Source organism: Salvelinus namaycush, unplaced genomic scaffold, assembly GCF_016432855.1.
Source record: "Salvelinus namaycush isolate Seneca unplaced genomic scaffold, SaNama_1.0 Scaffold47, whole genome shotgun sequence".
Lineage (NCBI taxonomy): Eukaryota > Metazoa > Chordata > Actinopteri > Salmoniformes > Salmonidae > Salvelinus > Salvelinus namaycush.
In genome coordinates this window covers 478230-497663 of record NW_024061164.1, presented here as the reverse complement: position 1 = coordinate 497663, position 19434 = coordinate 478230, and the positions used below count along the sequence as shown (strand labels likewise).

The 19434-nt window shown below is 44.3% G+C and overlaps 1 protein-coding gene and 6 non-coding genes across 7 annotated transcripts in view; 4 read left to right on the top strand and 3 right to left on the bottom strand.

Annotated features, from left to right (window-relative positions):
• The window catches only part of si:dkey-71l1.1 (uncharacterized protein LOC569883 homolog), a 32630-nt gene extending 22009 nt beyond the window's left edge, over positions 1-10621 (top strand). The window contains exons 7-10 of the mRNA XM_038986415.1: positions 3394-3470; positions 4907-5009; positions 7693-7805; positions 7880-10621. Coding sequence (XP_038842343.1) covers positions 3394-3470; positions 4907-5009; positions 7693-7805; positions 7880-7906 — 320 coding nt within the window. The 3' untranslated portion in view covers positions 7907-10621. The remainder of the gene's footprint in view (positions 1-3393; positions 3471-4906; positions 5010-7692; positions 7806-7879) is intronic.
• Positions 10622-14623: 4002 nt separating this feature from the next.
• trnas-gcu lies at positions 14624-14705 on the top strand. The gene has a single exon. It is a non-coding gene; the product is annotated as a tRNA-Ser (tRNA).
• Positions 14706-15181: 476 nt separating this feature from the next.
• Positions 15182-15263, top strand: trnas-gcu. The gene has a single exon. It is a non-coding gene; the product is annotated as a tRNA-Ser (tRNA).
• A 477-nt stretch (positions 15264-15740) lies between these two features.
• Positions 15741-15822, top strand: trnas-gcu. The gene has a single exon. It is a non-coding gene; the product is annotated as a tRNA-Ser (tRNA).
• Positions 15823-17129: 1307 nt separating this feature from the next.
• On the bottom strand, positions 17130-17211 carry trnas-gcu. Its single transcript has one exon. It is a non-coding gene; the product is annotated as a tRNA-Ser (tRNA).
• A 470-nt stretch (positions 17212-17681) lies between these two features.
• On the bottom strand, positions 17682-17763 carry trnas-gcu. Its single transcript has one exon. It is a non-coding gene; the product is annotated as a tRNA-Ser (tRNA).
• Positions 17764-18779: 1016 nt separating this feature from the next.
• Positions 18780-18861, bottom strand: trnas-acu. Its single transcript has one exon. It is a non-coding gene; the product is annotated as a tRNA-Ser (tRNA).
• Positions 18862-19434: the final 573 nt, after the last annotated feature.

Sequence of the window (19434 nt, the reverse complement as noted above, 5' to 3'; positions counted from 1 at the left end):
CTTAGAGTACTGTCCAGTTATATGGTCAATCCCTGGATCTATCACACTTAGAGTACTGTCCAGTTATATGGTCAATCCCTGGATCTATCACACTTAGAGTACTGTCCAGTTATATGGTAAATCCCTGGTCCTATCACACTTAGAGTACTGTCCAGTTATATGGTCAATCCCTGGATCTATCACACTTAGAGTACTGTCCAGTTATATGGTAAATCCCTGGTCCTATCACACTTAGAGTACTGTCCAGTTAAATGGTCAATCCCTGGATCTATCACACTTAGAGTACTGTCCAGTTATATGGTCAATCCCTGGATCTATCACACTTAGAGTACTGTCCAGTTATATGGTAAATCCCTGGTCCTATCACACTTAGAGTACTGTCCAGTTATATGGTATATCTAATGTGATAGACCATATGACTGGACAGGAAATAAAAAGTATCAACTGAATGTTAAATGTGTTTCCTGTCAGGTATTTTAATGATCAGTATTGTTTACTTGTTGAATGTTTGTGAAGTCTTGATTTGTGGTTGTTTGTAATGTCTTGTTAATTGGTTTTGGATCCCAGGAAGATTTAGTTAGCGTTACAGCGTTAGCTAATGGGGATTCTAATAAAATAATACAAATTAGACTGGTGGAAATCTGTCCTTTGGTCTGATGAGTCCAAGTTTGAGATGTTTGGTTCCAACTGCCGTGTCTTTGTGAGATGTAGAGTAGGTGAACAGATGATCTCCGCATGTGTGGTTCCCACCGTGAAGCATGGAGGAGGAGGTGTGATGGTGTGGGGGTGCTTTGCTGGTGACACTGTTAGTGATTTATTTAGAATTCAATGCACACTTAAGCTGTATGGCTACTACAGCATTCTGCAGCGATAAGCCATCCCATATGGTTTGCGCTTAGTGGGACTATCATTTGTTTTTCAACAGGACAATGACCCAACATACCTCCAGGCTGTGTAAGGGCTATTTGAACAAGGAGAGTGATGGAGTGCTGCATCAGATGACCTGTCCTCCACAATCACCCAATCTCAACCCAATTGAGATGGTTTGGGATGAATTGGACCGCAGAGTGAAGGAAAAGCAGCCAACAAGTCCTCAGCAAATGTGGGAACTCCTTCAAACTGTTGGGAAAGCATTCCAGGTGAAGCTGGTTGAGAGAATGCCAAGAGTGTGCAAAGCTGTTGTCAAGGCAAAGGGTGGCTACTTTGAAGAATCTGAAATCTAAATTATATTTTGATTTGTTTAACACTTTTTTGTTTACTACATGATTAATATGTGTTATATCATAGTTTTGATGTCTTCACTATTATTCTACAATGTAGAAAATATTAAGAATAAAGTAGTATGTGTCCGAACTTTTGACTGGTACTGTATATACACACATTATATATACACACATTATATAGACACACATTATATATACACACATTATATATACACACATTATATATACAGTCGTGGCCAAAAGTTTTGAGAATGACACAAATATTAATTTCCACAAAGTTTGCTGCTTTAGTGTATTTAGATATTTATGGCAGATATATCTATGTTTTGTTCCCCGAGCCACTTATTTATCACTTTTGCCTTATGGCAAGGTGCTCCATCATGCTGGAAAAGGCATTGTTCGTCACCAAACTGTTCCTGGGTGGTTGGGAGAAGTTGCTCTCTGAGGATGTGTTGTGGCGGATGAATCAGAATTAGTTGGGTAACATAGATAAATAAGATGTTTTATTTGCATAATATGCTTCTGTGAGATACTTGTCATTAGAATGTCTCCCTTTGGACTATACTGTTGGCAGTTGCACTTTTCCCTTCTCAGCTAGGGAAAAGTCACTTGGGGCCCAGAGAGGGGAGAGGTCAGGCTTGTCTTTCACATGTCCCTGGTGCTATGCAGAATATCAGAAAGGGAAGAGGACAGAATGGAACATTGTCTTCATATGTGAATGTGTCTTTACCTATTCTTAAACCATGTGAAGGGATGGCGTGATTAATGGGGAACCAATTACTTGTCTCCACAATGTCTGTGCGCCAGTCACTCCCTCCTTTTCCCATTGGGGGGAGGTGTATGGCAGTGTCTGGAAACATTGTATGTCATCTCTGATCTTACACGTATCCTGGGATAGTGTATGACCTAGAGGCTCACTCCCCTCAGTGAGCTTGTCCAGGAGTGGGGTCAAGAGGGGGTTTACTTGAGAAAGGGGTATCTAGAGTTGATAATTGATATATGCCATTGGATGAGTTGGTGTTTTTGTACTATGAAGTACCAGGAACGAGATTAGAACCTCGTCTGAGGGACCAAACTCAACATTCGCTATTAATTATCGTTATCTGGCTAAGGGATACTCCTTTCTCAAGAAAAAGTATTTCTTTGTGAACAGTTCCTAAGATCTGTGGTTCGTCATGTAAGTTGAGAGGGGTGTATCTTGGCTATAAAAGATCTTTGTATTTTTCTGTTGGTACTTCTCAACGGTTCATTAGAAATAGTGAATTGTTGAAAATCAAATGCTAAAGCTTATTATTATAAAAATATGTAGTTTAAGTATAACTCTGACTGGTGTGTAGTTTGTAACTCTCCTCATTTGGTAAAGCAGAAAAATGCCACCACATTTGGTACCATTCTTTATTCATAGCTGTGTTCTTAGGCAAATTTGTGAGTGAGCCCAATCCCTTGGCTGAGAAGCAACCCCACACATGAATGGTCTCAGGATGCTTTACTGTTGGCATGACACAGGACTGATGGTAGCGCTCACCTTGTCTTCTCCGGACAAGCTTTTTTCCGGATGCCCCAAACAATCGGAAAGGGGATTCATAGAAAATGACTTTACCCCAGTCCTCAGCAGTCCAATCCCTGTACCTTTTGCAGAATATCAGTCTGTCCCTAATGTTTTTCCTGGAGAGAATTGGCTTCTTTGCTGCCCTTCTTGACACCAGGCCATCCTCCAAAAGTCTTCGCCTCACTGTGCGTGCAGATGCACTCACACCTGCCTGCTGCCATTCCTGAGCAAGCTCTGTACTGGTGGTGCCCCGATCCCGCAGCTGAATCAACTTTAGGAGACGGTCCTGACGCTTGCTGGACATTTTTGGGTCACTCTTCATAACATTCTGGAGTATATGCAAATTGCCTTCATACAAACTGAGGCAGCAGACTTTGTGAAAATTTATATTTGTGTCATTCTCAAAACTTTTGGCCACTACTGTACACATTTTATATATACACACATTATATAGACACACATTATACACACACACCACACTAGTATATTCTCTGTGATTCTACGTCAGACGGTTTGATCTAGTTTATGCTGTGTTATTCTACCTTAGACTGTCTGATCTAGTTTATTCTGTGTTATTCTACGTCAGACTGATCTAGTAGATTCTTTGTGATTCTACGTCAGGTCCTAACTGGGTGGCGACACTGAATGCTGGGAAAGGAGGAGCTCACGCCAGCTACTACCATAGAGCTAACAAACAGGTACACATTGACAAACACAATACACACACTAGACACACTCAACACACCAAACCAGACCCCACTACACCATACCCCACCAGACCACAACACACCCCATCACACCAGACCATACCCCACCAGACCACTCCACACCACACCATACCCCACCACTCCACACCACACCAGACCACACCCCACCAGACCACACCCCACCAGACCACAACACACCAGACCATACCCCACCACTCCATACCCCACCAGACCACACCCCACCAGACCACAACACACCAGACCATACTCCACCATACCACACCAGATCAGACCACACCCCACTCCACCAGACCACACCCCACTACACCACAACACACCACACTAAACCACACCACACCAGACCACAACACACCACACCATACCACACCAGACCACACCAGACCATACCCCACCACTCCACACCAGACCATACCCCACCAGACCACACCAGACCATACCCCACCACTCCACACCACACCATACCACACCAGACCACACCAGGCCATACCCCACCACTCCACACCAGACCATACCCCACCAGACCACAACACACCCCACCAGACCACACCCCACCACACCAGACCCCACCATACCCCACCACTCCACACCAGACCATACCCCACCAGACCACACCATACCACACCAGACCACACCACACCATACCAGACCACACCACACCATACCCCACCATACCACACCATACCCCACCACACCATACCCCACCATACCACACCATACCCCACCATACCACACCATACCCCACCACACCATACCCCACCACACCATACGCCACCAGACCACACCCCACTACACCAGACCACACCCCACTACACCAGACCACAACACACCCCACTCCACCATACCACACCAGATCAGACCACACCCCACTCCACCAGACCACACCAGATCAGACCACACCCCACTCCACCAGACCAGATCAGACCACACCCCACTCCACCAGACCAGATCAGACCACACCCCACCATACCACACCAGATCAGACCACACCCCACTCCACCATACCACACCAGATCAGACCACACCCCATTCCACCAGACCAGACCACACCAGATCAGACCACACCCCACCATACCACACCAGACCAGATCAGACCACACCCCACCATACCACACCACACCAGATCAGACCACACCCCACTCCACCAGACCACACCAGATCACACCACACCCCATTCCACCAGACCACACCAGATCAGACCACACCCCATTCCACACGAAATCAGACCACACCCCATTCCACCATACCACACCAGACCACACCAGATCACACCAGATCAGACCAGACTATTACTACCAGACTACCACTAGGTGGGGCTGTTGTCAATACCTTCCAACAAGTGTGTGTGTGTGTGTGTGTGTGTGTGTGTGTGTGTGTGTGTGTGTGTGTGTGTGTGTGTGTGTGTGTAGATCCAGGTGGGGGTAGAGTTTGAGGCCAGTACGAGGACCCAGGAGACGACAGCCTCCTTCGGGTACCAGATGGAACTGCCAGAGGCTAACATGGTTTTCAGAGGTAACTACCAGAGGCTAACATGGTGTTCAGAGGTAACTACCAGAGGCTAATATGGTGTTCAGAGGTAACTACCAGAGGCTAACATGGTGTTCAGAGGTAACTACCAGAGGCTAATATGGTGTTCAGAGGTAACTACCAGAGGCTAATATGGTGTTCAGAGGTAACTACCAGAGGCTAACATGGTGTTCAGAGGTAACTACCAGAGGCTAACATGGTGTTCAGAGGTAACTACCAGAGGCTAATATGGTGTTCAGAGGTAACTACCAGAGGCTAACATGGTGTTCAGAGGTAACTACCAGAGGCTAATATGGTGTTCAGAGGTAACTACCAGAGGCTAACATGGTGTTCAGAGGTAACTACCAGAGGCTAACATGGTGTTCAGAGGTAACTACCAGAGGCTAACATGGTGTTCAGAGGTAACTACCAGAGGCTAACATGGTGTTCAGAGGCTAACATGGTGTTCAGAGGCTAATATGGTGTTCAGAGGTAACTACCAGAGGCTAATATGGTGTTCAGAGGGAAGTACCAGAGGCTAACATGGTGTTCAGAGGTAACTACCAGAGGCTAACATGGTGTTCAGAGGTAACTACCAGAGGCTAATATGGTGTTCAGAGGGAAGTACCAGAGGCTAACATGGTGTTCAGAGGTAACTACCAGAGGCTAACATGGTGTTCAGAGGTAACTACCAGAGGCTAATATGGTGTTCAGAGGTAACTACCAGAGGCTAATATGGTGTTCAGAGGGAAGTACCAGAGGCTAATATGGTGTTCAGAGGGAAGTACCAGAGGCTAACATGGTGTTCAGAGGTAACTACCAGAGGCTAATATGGTGTTCAGAGGTAACTACCAGAGGCTAACATGGTGTTCAGAGGTAACTACCAGAGACTAACATGGTGTTCAGAGGTAACTACCAGAGGCTAATATGGTGTTCAGAGGCTAACATGGTGTTCAGAGGTAACTACCAGAGGCTAACATGGTGTTCAGAGGTAACTACCAGAGACTAATATGGTGTTCAGAGGCTAACATGGTGTTCAGAGGTAACTACCAGAGGCTAACATGGTGTTCAGAGGTAACTACCAGAGGCTAACATGGTGTTCAGAGGTAACTACCAGAGGCTAACATGGTGTTCAGAGGTAACTACCAGAGGCTAATATGGTGTTCAGAGGTAACTACCAGAGGCTAACATGGTGTTCAGAGGTAACTACCAGAGGCTAACATGGTGTTCAGAGGTAACTACCAGAGGCTAACATGGTGTTCAGAGGTAACTACCAGAGGCTAACATGGTGTTCAGAGGTAACTACCAGAGGCTAACATGGTGTTCAGAGTTAACTACCAGAGGCTAACATGGTGTTCAGAGGTAACTACCAGAGGCTAACATGGTGTTCAGAGGTAACTACCAGAGGCCAACATGGTGTTCAGAGGCTAACATGGTGTTCAGAGGTAACTACCAGAGGCTAATATGGTGTTCAGAGGTAACTACCAGAGGCTAATATGGTGTTCAGAGGTAACTACCAGAGGCTAACATGGTGTTCAGAGGGAAGTACCAGAGGCTAACATGGTGTTCAGAGGTAACTACCAGAGGCTAACATGGTGTTCAGAGGTAACTACCAGAGGCTAACATGGTGTTCAGAGGTAACTACCAGAGGCTAACATGGTGTTCAGAGGCTAACATGGTGTTCAGAGGTAACTACCAGAGGCTAACATGGTGTTCAGAGGTAACTACCAGAGGCTAACATGGTGTTCAGAGGTAACTACCAGAGGCTAACATGGTGTTCAGAGTTAACTACCAGAGGCTAACATGGTGTTCAGAGGTAACTACCAGAGGCTAATATGGTGTTCAGAGGTAACTACCAGAGGCTAACATGGTGTTCAGAGGTAACTACCAGAGACTAACATGGTGTTCAGAGGTAACTACCAGAGGCTAATATGGTGTTCAGAGGGAAGTACCAGGGGCTAACATGGTGTTCAGAGGTAACTACCAGAGGCTAATATGGTGTTCAGAGGTAACTACCAGAGGCTAATATGGTGTTCAGAGTTAACTACCAGAGGCTAACATGGTGTTCAGAGGTAACTACCAGAGGCTAACATGGTGTTCAGAGGTAACTACCAGAGGCTAATATGGTGTTCAGAGGTAACTACCAGAGGCTAACATGGTGTTCAGAGGTAACTACCAGAGGCTAACATGGTGTTCAGAGGTAACTACCAGAGGCTAATATGGTGTTCAGAGGTAACTACCAGAGGCTAACATGGTGTTCAGAGGTAACTACCAGAGGCTAACATGGTGTTCAGAGGTAACTACCAGAGGCTAACATGGTGTTCAGAGGGAAGTACCAGAGGCTAACATGGTGTTCAGACGCTAACATGGTGTTCAGAGGTAGAGTGGTGTGTGGAGGGGTGGTGGGGTTATTATGTAAATATCACAGGTACCTTAATTGGGGAGGACGGTCTCATGGTAATGGCTCGAGCAGAGTGAGTGGAATGGTATCAAATACTTAATGTATTCCATTCGCTTTGTTCCAGACACTATTATGAGCTGTCCTCCCCTCAACAGCCTCCACTGGCAAATATGTATTTCTGATGACAAATGTTGACTGCAGCCTGTGTGTGTGTGTGTGTGTGTGTGTGTGTGTGTGTGTGTGTGTGTGTGTGTGTGTGTGTGTGTGTGTGTGTGTGTGTGTGTGTAGGCATGGTTAACAGTAGGTGTATAATTGGAGGAGTACTGGAGAAGAGTCTGTCTCCTCTCCCTGCTACACTGCTGATGGGAGCCTTCGTTAATCACCGTGGTGACAAACTGCAGGTGGGGGATGGTGTTGTTGTTTTGGTTGTGACGGTGGTGGTAGTGTGTACTTACCGTGGCGTATCTGTGTGCAGGTGGGGCTGGGAATCAATGTGGGCTAGACTACAACACCCACAGCCCTCTACAGAAGGGACTCCCTCACATGCCCCTCCCCTAGCCCTGTGGCCTTGTGGGAAACGGCGTTCCTGTTTTTGGAGGAAGAAAATGGTGCAGCAAGAAGTTCTCCCCTAGCGATCACATGGCATCTGTTACATCACTTCCTGTTGAAAAACCTGAACTGGACGGACTCACGAGATGTCAGCTCCACACATAGAGAGCGATAGACGACTCATTTTATTATCTGTGACATTCTATCATCTGACACAGCATGGGCATTTTGAAGTAGTACATTCTCTTCTTAAACGATTGGCTGATCCCTCCTGATGACCCAGTTAAACATGGCTCCAATAGGTTCATCAGGAGGGATCAGCCAATAAAGTTGGAAGTCGCACCCAGTTGACTACATTAAAATGGTGGAATCCATCAATGGCGCTGGCCATGCTAATACGACCTTTTGGCCACTAGAGGTCTCTATCATTCTCTATGACTCCCCCATACCTCATAATGCATAATGGACAGCTCATAGTAATGGCTGGAATCAAACCATGTGTTTGATGTATTTGGTTCCATTCCAATGATTCCGCTCCAGCCATTACCACGAACCCGTCCTCCCCAAGTAAGGTACCACCAACCTCCTGTGCTCACCTCCCATCCTCCATAATGCACCTCACCTCCCATCCCCCATAATGCATCTCACCTCCCCCATAATTCACCTCACATCCCCCATAATGCACCTCACTTCCCATCCCCCACAATGCACCTCACCACCCATCCCCCATAATGCACTTCACCCTCCATCACCCACAATGCACCTCACCTCCAATCCACCATAAGGCACCTCACCCTTCATCATCCATAATGCACCTCACCTCCCATCCCCCATAATGTATCTCACACTCCATCACCCATAATGCACCTCCCTTCCCACATAACGTACTCTATGTATACTATATATTGTAATATCATAATGTATTTGTACTCTATGTGGGACCCTCTAGAGATAAAACAGATGTTGAGACTGTGGGGCCCTCTAGAGATAACGGCCAGACAGAATGATCTCTAGAGATAACGGCCAGACAGAAAGATCTCTGGAGATAACGGCCAGACAGAATGATCTCTAGAGATAACGGCCAGGCAGAATGATCTCTGGAGATAACGGCCAGGCAGAATGATCTCTAGAGATAACGGCCAGACAGAATGATCTCTAGAGATAACGGCCAGACAGAATGATCTCTAGAGATAACGGCCAGACATAATGATCTCTAGAGATAACGGCCAGACAGAATGATCTCTGGAGATAACGGCCAGACAGAATGATCTCTAGAGATAACGGCCAGACAGAATGATCTCTGGAGATAACGGCCAGACAGAATGATCTCTAGAGATAACGGCCAGACAGAATGATCTCTAGAGATAACGGCCAGACAGAATGATCTCTAGAGATAACGGCCAGACAGAATGATCTCTAGAGATAACGGCCAGACAGAATGATCTCTAGAGATAACGGCCAGACAGAATGATCTCTAGAGATAACGGCCAGACAGAATGATCTCTAGAGATAACGGCCAGACAGAATGATCTCAACCTCCACAAGCCCAGGAGCAGGTGATATTATTATATTATACACTGAATTGACCAAATATTAAGAACACCTTCCTAATATTGAGTTGCTCACCTCCCATCCTCCATAATGCACCTCACCTCCCATCCCCCATAATGCATCTCACCTCCCCCATAATTCACCTCACATCCCCCATAATGCACCTCACTTCCCATCCCCCACAATGCACCTCACCACCCATCCCCCATAATGCACTTCACCCTCCATCACCCACAATGCACCTCACCTCCAATCCACCATAAGGCACCTCACCCTTCATCATCCATAATGCACCTCACCTCCCATCCCCCATAATGTATCTCACACTCCATCACCCATAATGCACCTCCCTTCCCACATAACGTACTCTATGTATACTATATATTGTAATATCATAATGTATTTGTACTCTATGTGGGACCCTCTAGAGATAAAACAGATGTTGAGACTGTGGGGCCCTCTAGAGATAACGGCCAGACAGAATGATCTCTAGAGATAACGGCCAGACAGAAAGATCTCTGGAGATAACGGCCAGACAGAATGATCTCTAGAGATAACGGCCAGGCAGAATGATCTCTGGAGATAACGGCCAGACAGAATGATCTCTAGAGATAACGGCCAGACAGAATGATCTCTAGAGATAACGGCCAGACAGAATGATCTCTAGAGATAACGGCCAGACAGAATGATCTCTGGAGATAACGGCCAGACAGAATGATCTCAACCTCCACAAGCCCAGGAGCAGGTGATATTATTATATTATACACTGAATTGACCAAATATTAAGAACACCTTCCTAATATTGAGTTGCACCCCCTATCCCCGCCTTTTGACCTCATAAGAGCCTCAATTCGTTGGGGCATGGACTTAAGGTGGCAAAAGCGTTCCAATGGATGCTGGCCAATGTTGACTCAAATAATTCCCAGTTATGTCAGGTTGGCTGGATATCCTTTGGGTAGTGGACCATTCTTGATACACACGGGAAACTGTTGAGCTTTAAAAACCCAGCATCTTAGCAATTCTTGAAACAAATCGGAACTTAAATATTTTGTCTTGCCCATTCACCCTCTGAATGTCTCAGTTGACTCAAGGCTTAAAAATCCTCCTTTAACCTGTCTCCTCCCCTTCATCTACACTGATTGAAGTGGATTTAACAAGTGACTTCAATAAGGGATCATAGCTTTCACCTGGATTAACCTGGTCAGTCTATGTCATGGAAAAGAGCAGGTGTTCGTAATGTTTTGTCCACAACGTTTTGTCTACAAATAAAATCTGCAATGCCATGTAAAAACCTCAAAAACATTGAAGTGATTTCTAAGCAAGCCTAAATATCTTGCATCAAGATTTGTTTCATTATATTGAGGGATAAATCACTTAAAATGTGTTTTTTGTTTTCTTACCAAGATAAATTGGCTAACCTCATTGGCAGAATTTTTATTTTATTTTAACCTCCCCCAAAATGAATAATACAAGTGATTTATCTTATTTCAAGATATTTTTGGGGGTAAAATATAAAATATCTTGATGCATTATGCACCTCCCAGCCCCCATAATGAACCTCCCCCATAATGCAGCTCACCTCCCCCATAATGCACCTCACATCCCATCCCCCATAATGCACCTCCCATCCCCATAATGCATCTCCCATCCCCCATAATGCACCTCCAAAATGCACCTCCCGTCCCCCAAAATGCACCTCCCGTCCCCCATAATGCACCTCCCATCCCCCATAATGCACCTCCCATCCTCCATAATGCACCTCACCTCCCATTCCCCATAATTTACTGTATTTATACTATATACTGTAATACCATAATGTATTTATACTTAATGTTCAAAATAATACATGTTGGGGCTCCATTTAAGATATGTGCATCAAAGCTGAGACTCCCATGACAATGTACAGTTGAAGTTGGAAGTTTACATACACCTTAGCCAAATGCATTTAAACTCAGTTTTTCACATTTCCTGACATTTAATCCCAGTAAAAAGTCCCTGTTTTAGGTCAGTTAGGATCACCACTTAATTTTAAGAATGTGAAATGTCAGAATAATATTAGAGATAATTATTTATTTCAGCTTTTATTTATTTCATCACATTCCCAGTGGGTCAGAAGTTTACATACACTCAATTAGTATTTGTTGGCATTGCCTTTAAATTGTTTAACTTGGGTTAAACGTTTCAGGTAGCCTTCCACAAGCTTCCCACAATAAATTGGGTGAATTTTGGCCCATTCCTCCTGACAGAGCTGGTGTAACTGACTCAGGTTTGTAGGCCTCCTTGCTCGCACACGCTTTTTCAGTTCAGCACACAAATGTTCTATAGGATTGAGGTCAGGGCTTTGTGATGGCCACTCCAGTACCTTGACTTTGTTGTCCTTAAGCCATTTTGCCACAACTTTGGAAGTATGCTTGGGGTTGTTGTCCACTTGGAAGACCCATTTGCAACCAAGCTTTAACTTCCTGACTGATGTCTTGAGATGTTGCTTCAATATATCCACATATTTTTCCTACCTCATGATGCCATCTATTTTGTGAAGTGCACCAGTCCCTCTTGCAGCAACGCACCCCCACAACATGATGCTGCCATCCCCGTGCTTCACAGTTGGGATGGTGTTCTTCGGCTTGCAAGCCTCCCCCTTTTTCCTCCAAACATAACGATGGTCATTATGGCCAAACAGTTCTATTTTTGTTTCATCAGACCAGAGGACATTTCTCCAAAAAGTACAATCTTTGTCCCCATGTGCAGTTGCAAACCATAGTCTGGCTTTATTATGGCGGTTTTGGAGCAGTGGCTTCTTCCTTGCTGAGTGGCCTTTCAGGTTATGTCGATATAGGACTCGTTTTACTGTGGATATAGATACTTTTGTACCTGTTTCCTCCAGCATCTTCACAAGGTCCTTTGCTGTTGTTCTGGGATTGATTTGCACTTTTCACCACAAAGTACGCTCATCTCTAGGAGACAGAACGCATCTCCTTCCTGAGCGGTATGACGGCTGCGTGGTCCCATGGTGTTTATACTTGCGTACTATTGTTTGTACAGATGAACGTGGTACCTTCAGGCATTTGGAAATTGCTCCCAAGGATGAACCAGACTTGTGGAGGTCTACAATTTTTTTTCTGAGGTCTTCTTTTGATTTTCCCATGATGTCAAGCAAAGGGGCACTGAGTTTGAAGGTAGGCCTTGAAATACATCCACAGGTACACCTCCAATTGACTCAAATTATGTCAATTAGCTTATCAGAAGCTTCTAAAGCCATGTCATAATTTTCTGGAATTTTCCAAGCTGTTTAAAGGCACAGTCAACTTAGTGTATGTAAACTTCTGACCCACTGGAATTGTAATACAGTGAATTATAAGTGAATTAATCTGTCTGTAAACAATTGTTGGAAGAATGACTTGTGTCACCGACTTGCCAAAACTATAGTTTGTTAACAAGACATTTGTGGAGTGGTTGAAAAACGAGTTTTAATGACTCCAACCTAAGTGTATGTTAACTTCCGACTTCAACTGTACATGCAATCTGTTTTGCTCTATGACGCTCACAAGCCACGCAAGAGACGATGGAAGGTAAGGAGTTAATCTACATAGATCACAGGAAATCCCAGGACATAGTGTCTATAATACTGTAAGGAGTTCTACATAGACCACAGGAAGTCCCAGGACATAGTGTCTATTTTACTGTAAAGACTTAATCTACATAGACCACAGGAAATCCCAGGACAAAGTGTAATAAGCACATAGTTGCTGTAACAAACTCCACACAGTTGGGTAGTTGGATATTTATTTCCCACTGAGCAAACTATTTCTGTACTTACATGATTCTTATAAATTCATTTTTATCCGGTTTTTGCTTGGCGGGCCTTATTTATCAATAAAACTCACGAATGCAACTGTTTATGTTAATTATTTGTGTTTTGTGTTCGACTTGTAGCCCTGGTTGTCCTGATAAGAAAATTGTAAAACACTTAATTAATTGTGAAGCTAAATATAAGGTCTGGACATGGAGATAAATAAAAGTAGGAAGAAAAAACAACTATTTTGCTGAGGTCCTCGGGCCTCTAAATAATTAAGAATCTGAATCAATATTATACATATGAACAGTTTCTGGTTCTGTTGACAACAGTGTATCCAGTTCAAAATCAAATCAAATTTTATTTGTCACATACACATGGTTAGCAGATATTAATGCGAGTGTAGCGAAATGCTTGTGCTTCTAGTTCTGACCATGCAGTAATAACCAACGAGTAATCTAACCTAACAAGTAGATGTAGCTGGTCTGTCATAATATAATAGAGACATTAGATCTAGCTGGTCTGTCATAATATAATAGAGACATTAGATCTAGCTGGTCTGGTTTAATATAATAGAGACATTAGATCTAGCTGGTCTGTCATAATATAATAGAGACAGTAGATGTAGCTGCTCTGTCATAAGATAATTGAGACTGTAGATCTAGCTGGTCTGTCATAATAAAGTAGAGACAGTAGATCTAGCCCGGTCTGTCGTAATATAATAATGACAGTAGATCTAGCTGGTCTATCATATTATAATAGAGACAGTAGATGTAGCTGGTCTGTCATAATATAATAGAGACAGTAGATCTAGCTGGTCTGTCATAATATAATAAAGACAGTAGATGTAGCTGTTCTCCCATAATATAATAGACACAGTAGATCTAGCTGGTCTGTCATAATATAATAGAGACAGTAGATCTAGCTGGTCTGTCATAAAATTATTGAGACAGTAGATTTGGCTGGTCTGTCATAATATACTAGAGACAGTAAATCTATCTTGTCTTTCGTAATATAATTGACACAGTAGATATTGCTGGTCTGTCAATAATATACATGAGACAGTAGATCTAGCAGGTCTATCATAATATATTAGACACTGTAGATGTAGCTGGTCTGTCATAATATAATAGAGACAGTAGATCTAGCTGGTCTGTCATAATATAGTATTGAGATAACTGGAACTACAACCTCTTTGGGAGAGTTATTTCTTCTCTTGCACTTTCATTGATTTAAATTGCTATGCTTAACTTTCATCTATTTCAATCAAGGGTTTACATACAGCAACTACAGTTTGTGGGGGCAACTGCCACAAGGAGGAAGCAGGATGAGGTGGCCGAGTGGTTAAGGCGATGGACTGCTAATCCATTGTGCTATGCACTCATGGGTTTGAATCCCATCCTCATCGTGCGCACAAAAAAAATGTGGTTTTGTATGGCATTGGAAGATTTTGACTCTCGCAAACACTGATAAGATGGCCAACTGCCACCGCGAAAGCACAGGACTTGGTATCTGAGTGGTGAAGCCAATGAACTACATGTGTGGATTAGAACACAAACATCTTCGCAAAACAGATGTTTTTTCTTCTCTTGCATGGCCCAACATGAATATAGAATCCCTGCACAATCCTAGAGCGACTGATAAGATTCAGGAATTGAAGAATAGCTTTACCAAGGGCAACCTCAACGGTGGGATTTGAACCGAAACCTCCCCACACTTAATCAAGCACTGTAGACCACTCGGCCTGACAACACATTTTTTAAATGTCTCGATGGGATCGACACATGGCCCTGCAATTGCTATGCTTAACTCTCTTTGATTTCAATCAAGGGTTTAAATACAGCAACTACAGTTTGTGGGGGCAACTGCCACAAGTTAAAAAAGGATGAGGTGGCCGAGTGGTTAAGGCGATGGACTGCTAATCCATTGTGCTATGCACTCATGGGTTCGAATCCCATCCTCATCGTGCGCACTGAATAACTGTGCATTTTTATGGCATTGGAAGATTTTGACTCTCGCAAACACTGATAAGATGGCCCACTGCCACCGCGAAAGCACAGGACTTGGTATCTGAGTGGTGAAGCCGATGAACTACATGTGTGGATTGGAACACAAACATCTTCGCAAAACATATGTTTTTTCTTCTCATGCATGGCCCCACATGAATATAGAATCCCTGCACAATCCTAGAGCGACTGATAAGATTCAGGAATTGAAGAATAGCTTTACCAAGGGCAACCTCAACGGTGGGATTTGAACCGAAACCTCCCCACACTTAATCAAGCACTGTAGACCACTCGGCCTGACAACACATTTTTTAAATGTCTCGATGGGATCGACACATGGCCCTGCAATTGCTATGCTTAACTTTCATTGATTTCAATCAAGGGTTTAAATACAGCAACTACAGTTTGTGGGGGCATCTGCCACAAGAAGAAAAAAGGATGAGGTGGCCGAGTGGTTAAGGCGATGGACTGCTAATCCATTGTGCTATGCACGCATGGGTTCGAATCCCATCCTCATCGTGCGCACAAAAAAACTTTGGTTTTGTATGGCATTGGAAGATTTTGACTCTGGCAAACACTGATAAGATGGCCCACTGCCACCGTGAAAGCACAGGACTTGGTATCTGAGTGGTGAAGCCGATGAACTACATGTGTGGATTGGAACACACACATCTTCGCAAAACAGATGTTTTTTCTTCTCTTGCATGGCCCCACATGAATATAGAATCCCTGCATAATCCTAGAGCGACTGATAAGATTCAGGAATTGAAGAATAGCTTTACCAAGGGCAACCTCAACGGTGGGATTTGAACCGAAACCTCCCCACACTTAATCAAGCACTGTAGACCACTCGGCCTGACAACACATTTGTTAAATGTCTCGATGGGATCGACACATGGCCCTGCAATTGCTATGCTTAACTTTCATTGATTTCAATCAAGGGTTTAAATACAGCAACTACAGTTTGTGGGGGCAACTGCGGGAGGTTCGGTTCAAATCCCACCGTTGAGGTTGCCCTGGTAAAGCTATTCTTCAATTCCTGAATCTTATCAGTCGCTCTAGGATTGTGCAGGGATTCTATATCATGTGGGGCCATGCAAGAGAAGAAAAAACATCTGTTTGGGAAGATGTTTGTGTTCCAATCCACACATGTAGTTCATCGGCTTCACCACTCAGATACCAAGTCCTGTGCTTTCGCGGTGGCAGTGGGCCGTCTTATCAGTGTTTGCCAGAGTCAAAATCTTCCAATGCCATACAAAACCAAGTTTTTTTGTGCCACGATGAGGATGGGATTCGAACCCATGTGCATAGCACAATGGATTAGCAGTCCATCGCCTTAACCACTCGCCACCTCTCCTTTTTGTCTTGTGGCAGTTGCCCCCACAAACTGTAGTTGCTGTATTAAACCCTTGATTGAATCAATGAAAGTTAAGCATAGCAATTGCAGGGCCATGTGTCGATCCCATCGAGACATTTAACAAATGTGTTGTCAGGCCGAGTGGTCTACAGTGCTTGATTAAGTGTGGGGAGGTTTCGGTTCAAATCACCGTTGAGGTTGCCCTTGGTAAAGCTATTCTTCAATTCCTGAATCTTATCAGTCGCTCTAGGATTGTGCAGGGATTCTATATTCATGTGGGGCCATGCAAGAGAAGAAAAAACATCTGTTTTGCGAAGATGTTTGTGTTCCAATCCACACATGTAGTTCATCGGCTTCACCACTCGATACCAAGTCCTGTGCTTTCGCGGTGGCAGTGGGCCGTCTTATCAGTGTTTGCCAGAGTCAAAATCTTCCAATGCCATACAAAACAAAGTTTTTTTTGTGCGCACGATGAGGATGGGATTCGAACCCATGAGTGCATAGCACAATGGATTAGCAGTCCATCGCCTTAACCACTCGGCCACCTAATCCTTTTTAAATTTGTGGCAGTTGCCCCCACAAACTGTAGTTGCTGTATTTAAACCCTTGATTGAAATCGAAGAGAGTTAAGAATAGCAATTGCAGGGCCATGTGTCGATCCCATCGAGACATTTAAAAAATGTGTTGTCAGGCCGAGTGGTCTACTGTGCTTGATTAAGTGTGTGGGAGGTTCGGTTCAAATCCCACCGTTGAGGTTGCCCTTGGTAAAGCTATTCTTCAATCCTGAATCTTATCAGTCGCTCTAGGATTGTGCAGGGATCTATATTCATGTGGGGCCATGCAAGAGAAGAAAAAACATGTTTTGCGAAGATGTTTGTGTTCCAATCCACACATGTAGTTCATCGGCTTCACCACTCAGATACCAAGTCCTGTGCTTTCGCGTGAGTGGGGGGCCATCTTATCAGTGTTTGCCAGAGCTCAAAATCTTCCAATGCCTAAAAATCACAAAATTTTTGGCGCACGATGAGGATGGGATTCAAACCCATGAGTGCATAGCACAATGGATTAGCAGTCCATCGCCTTAACCACTCGGCCACCTCATCCTTTGTCCTGCGTGTGGCAGTTGCCCCCACAAACTGTAGTTGCTGTATTTTAACCCTTGATTGAAATCAAAGAGAGTTAAGCATAGCAATTGCAGGGCCATGTGTCGATCCCATCGAGACATTTAAAAAATGTGTTGTCAGCCGAGTGGTCTACAGTGCTTGATTAAGTGTGGGGAGGTTTCGGTTCAAATCCCACCTTGAGGTTGCCCTTGGTAAAGCTATTCTTCAATTCCTGAATCTTTCAGTCGCTCTAGGATTGTGCAGGGATTCTATATTCATGTGGGGCATGCAAGAGAAGAAAACATCTGTTTTGCGAAGATGTTTGTGTTCCAATCCACACATGTGTTCATCGGCTTCACCACTCAGATACCAAGTCCTGTGCTTCGCGTGGCAGTGGGCCATCTTATCATGTTTGCCAGAGTCAAAATCTTCCAATGCCAAAAAAACCAAATTTTTTTTGTGCGCACGATGAGGATGGGATTGAACCCATGCGTGCATAGCACAATGGATTAGCAGTCCATCGCCTAACCACTCGGCCACCTCATCCTTTTTTCTTGTGGCAGTTGCCCCCACAAACTGTAGTTGCTGTATTTAAACCCTTGATTGAAATCAAAGAGTTAAGCATAGCAATTGCAGGGCCATGTGTCGATCCCATCGAGACATTTAAAAAATGTGTTGTCAGGCGAGTGGTCTACAGTGCTTGATTAAGTGTGGGGAGGTTTCGGTTCAAATCCCACCGTTGAGGTTGCCCTTGGTAAAGCTATTCTTCAATTCCTGAATCTTATCAGTCGCTCTAGGATTGTGCAGGGATTCTATATTCATGTGGGGCCATGCAAGAGAAGAAAAAACATCTGTTTTGCGAAGATGTTTGTGTTCCAATCCACACATGTAGTTCATCGGCTTCACCACTCAGATACCAAGTCCTGTGCTTTGCGGTAGCAGTGGGCCATCTTATCAGTGTTTGCCAGAGTCAAAATCTTCCAATGCCAAAGAAAACCAAAGTTTTTTTGTGCGCACGATGAGGATGGGATTCAAACCCATGCGTGCATAGCACAATGGATTAGTAGTCAATCGCCTTAACCACTCGGCCACCTAATCCTTTTTAAACTTGTGGCAGTTGCCCACACAAACTGTAGTTGCTGTATTTAAACCCTTGATTGAAATCAAAGAGAGGTAAGCATAGCAATTGCAGGGCCATGTGTCGATCCCATCGAGACATTTAAAAAATGTGTTGTCAGGCCGAGTGGTCTACAGTGCTTGATTAAGTGTGGGGAGGTTCGGTTCAAATCCCCCGTTGAGGTTGCCCTTGGTAAAGCTATTCTTCATTCCTGAATCTTATCAGTCGCTCTAGGATTGTGCAGGGATTCTATATTCATGTGGGGCCATGAAGAGAAGAAAAAACATCTGTTTTGCGAAGATGTTTGTGTTCCAATCCACACATGTAGTTCATCGGCTTCACCACCAGATACCAAGTCCTGTGCTTTCGCGGTGGCAGTGGGCCATCTTATCAGTGTTTGCCAGAGTCAAAATCTCCAATGCCATACAAAACCAAGTTTTTTTGTGCGCACGATGAGGATGGGATTCAACCATGGTGCATAGCACAATGGATTAGCAGTCCATCGCCTTAACCACTCGGCCACCTCATCCTTTTTCTTCTGTGGCAGTTGCCCC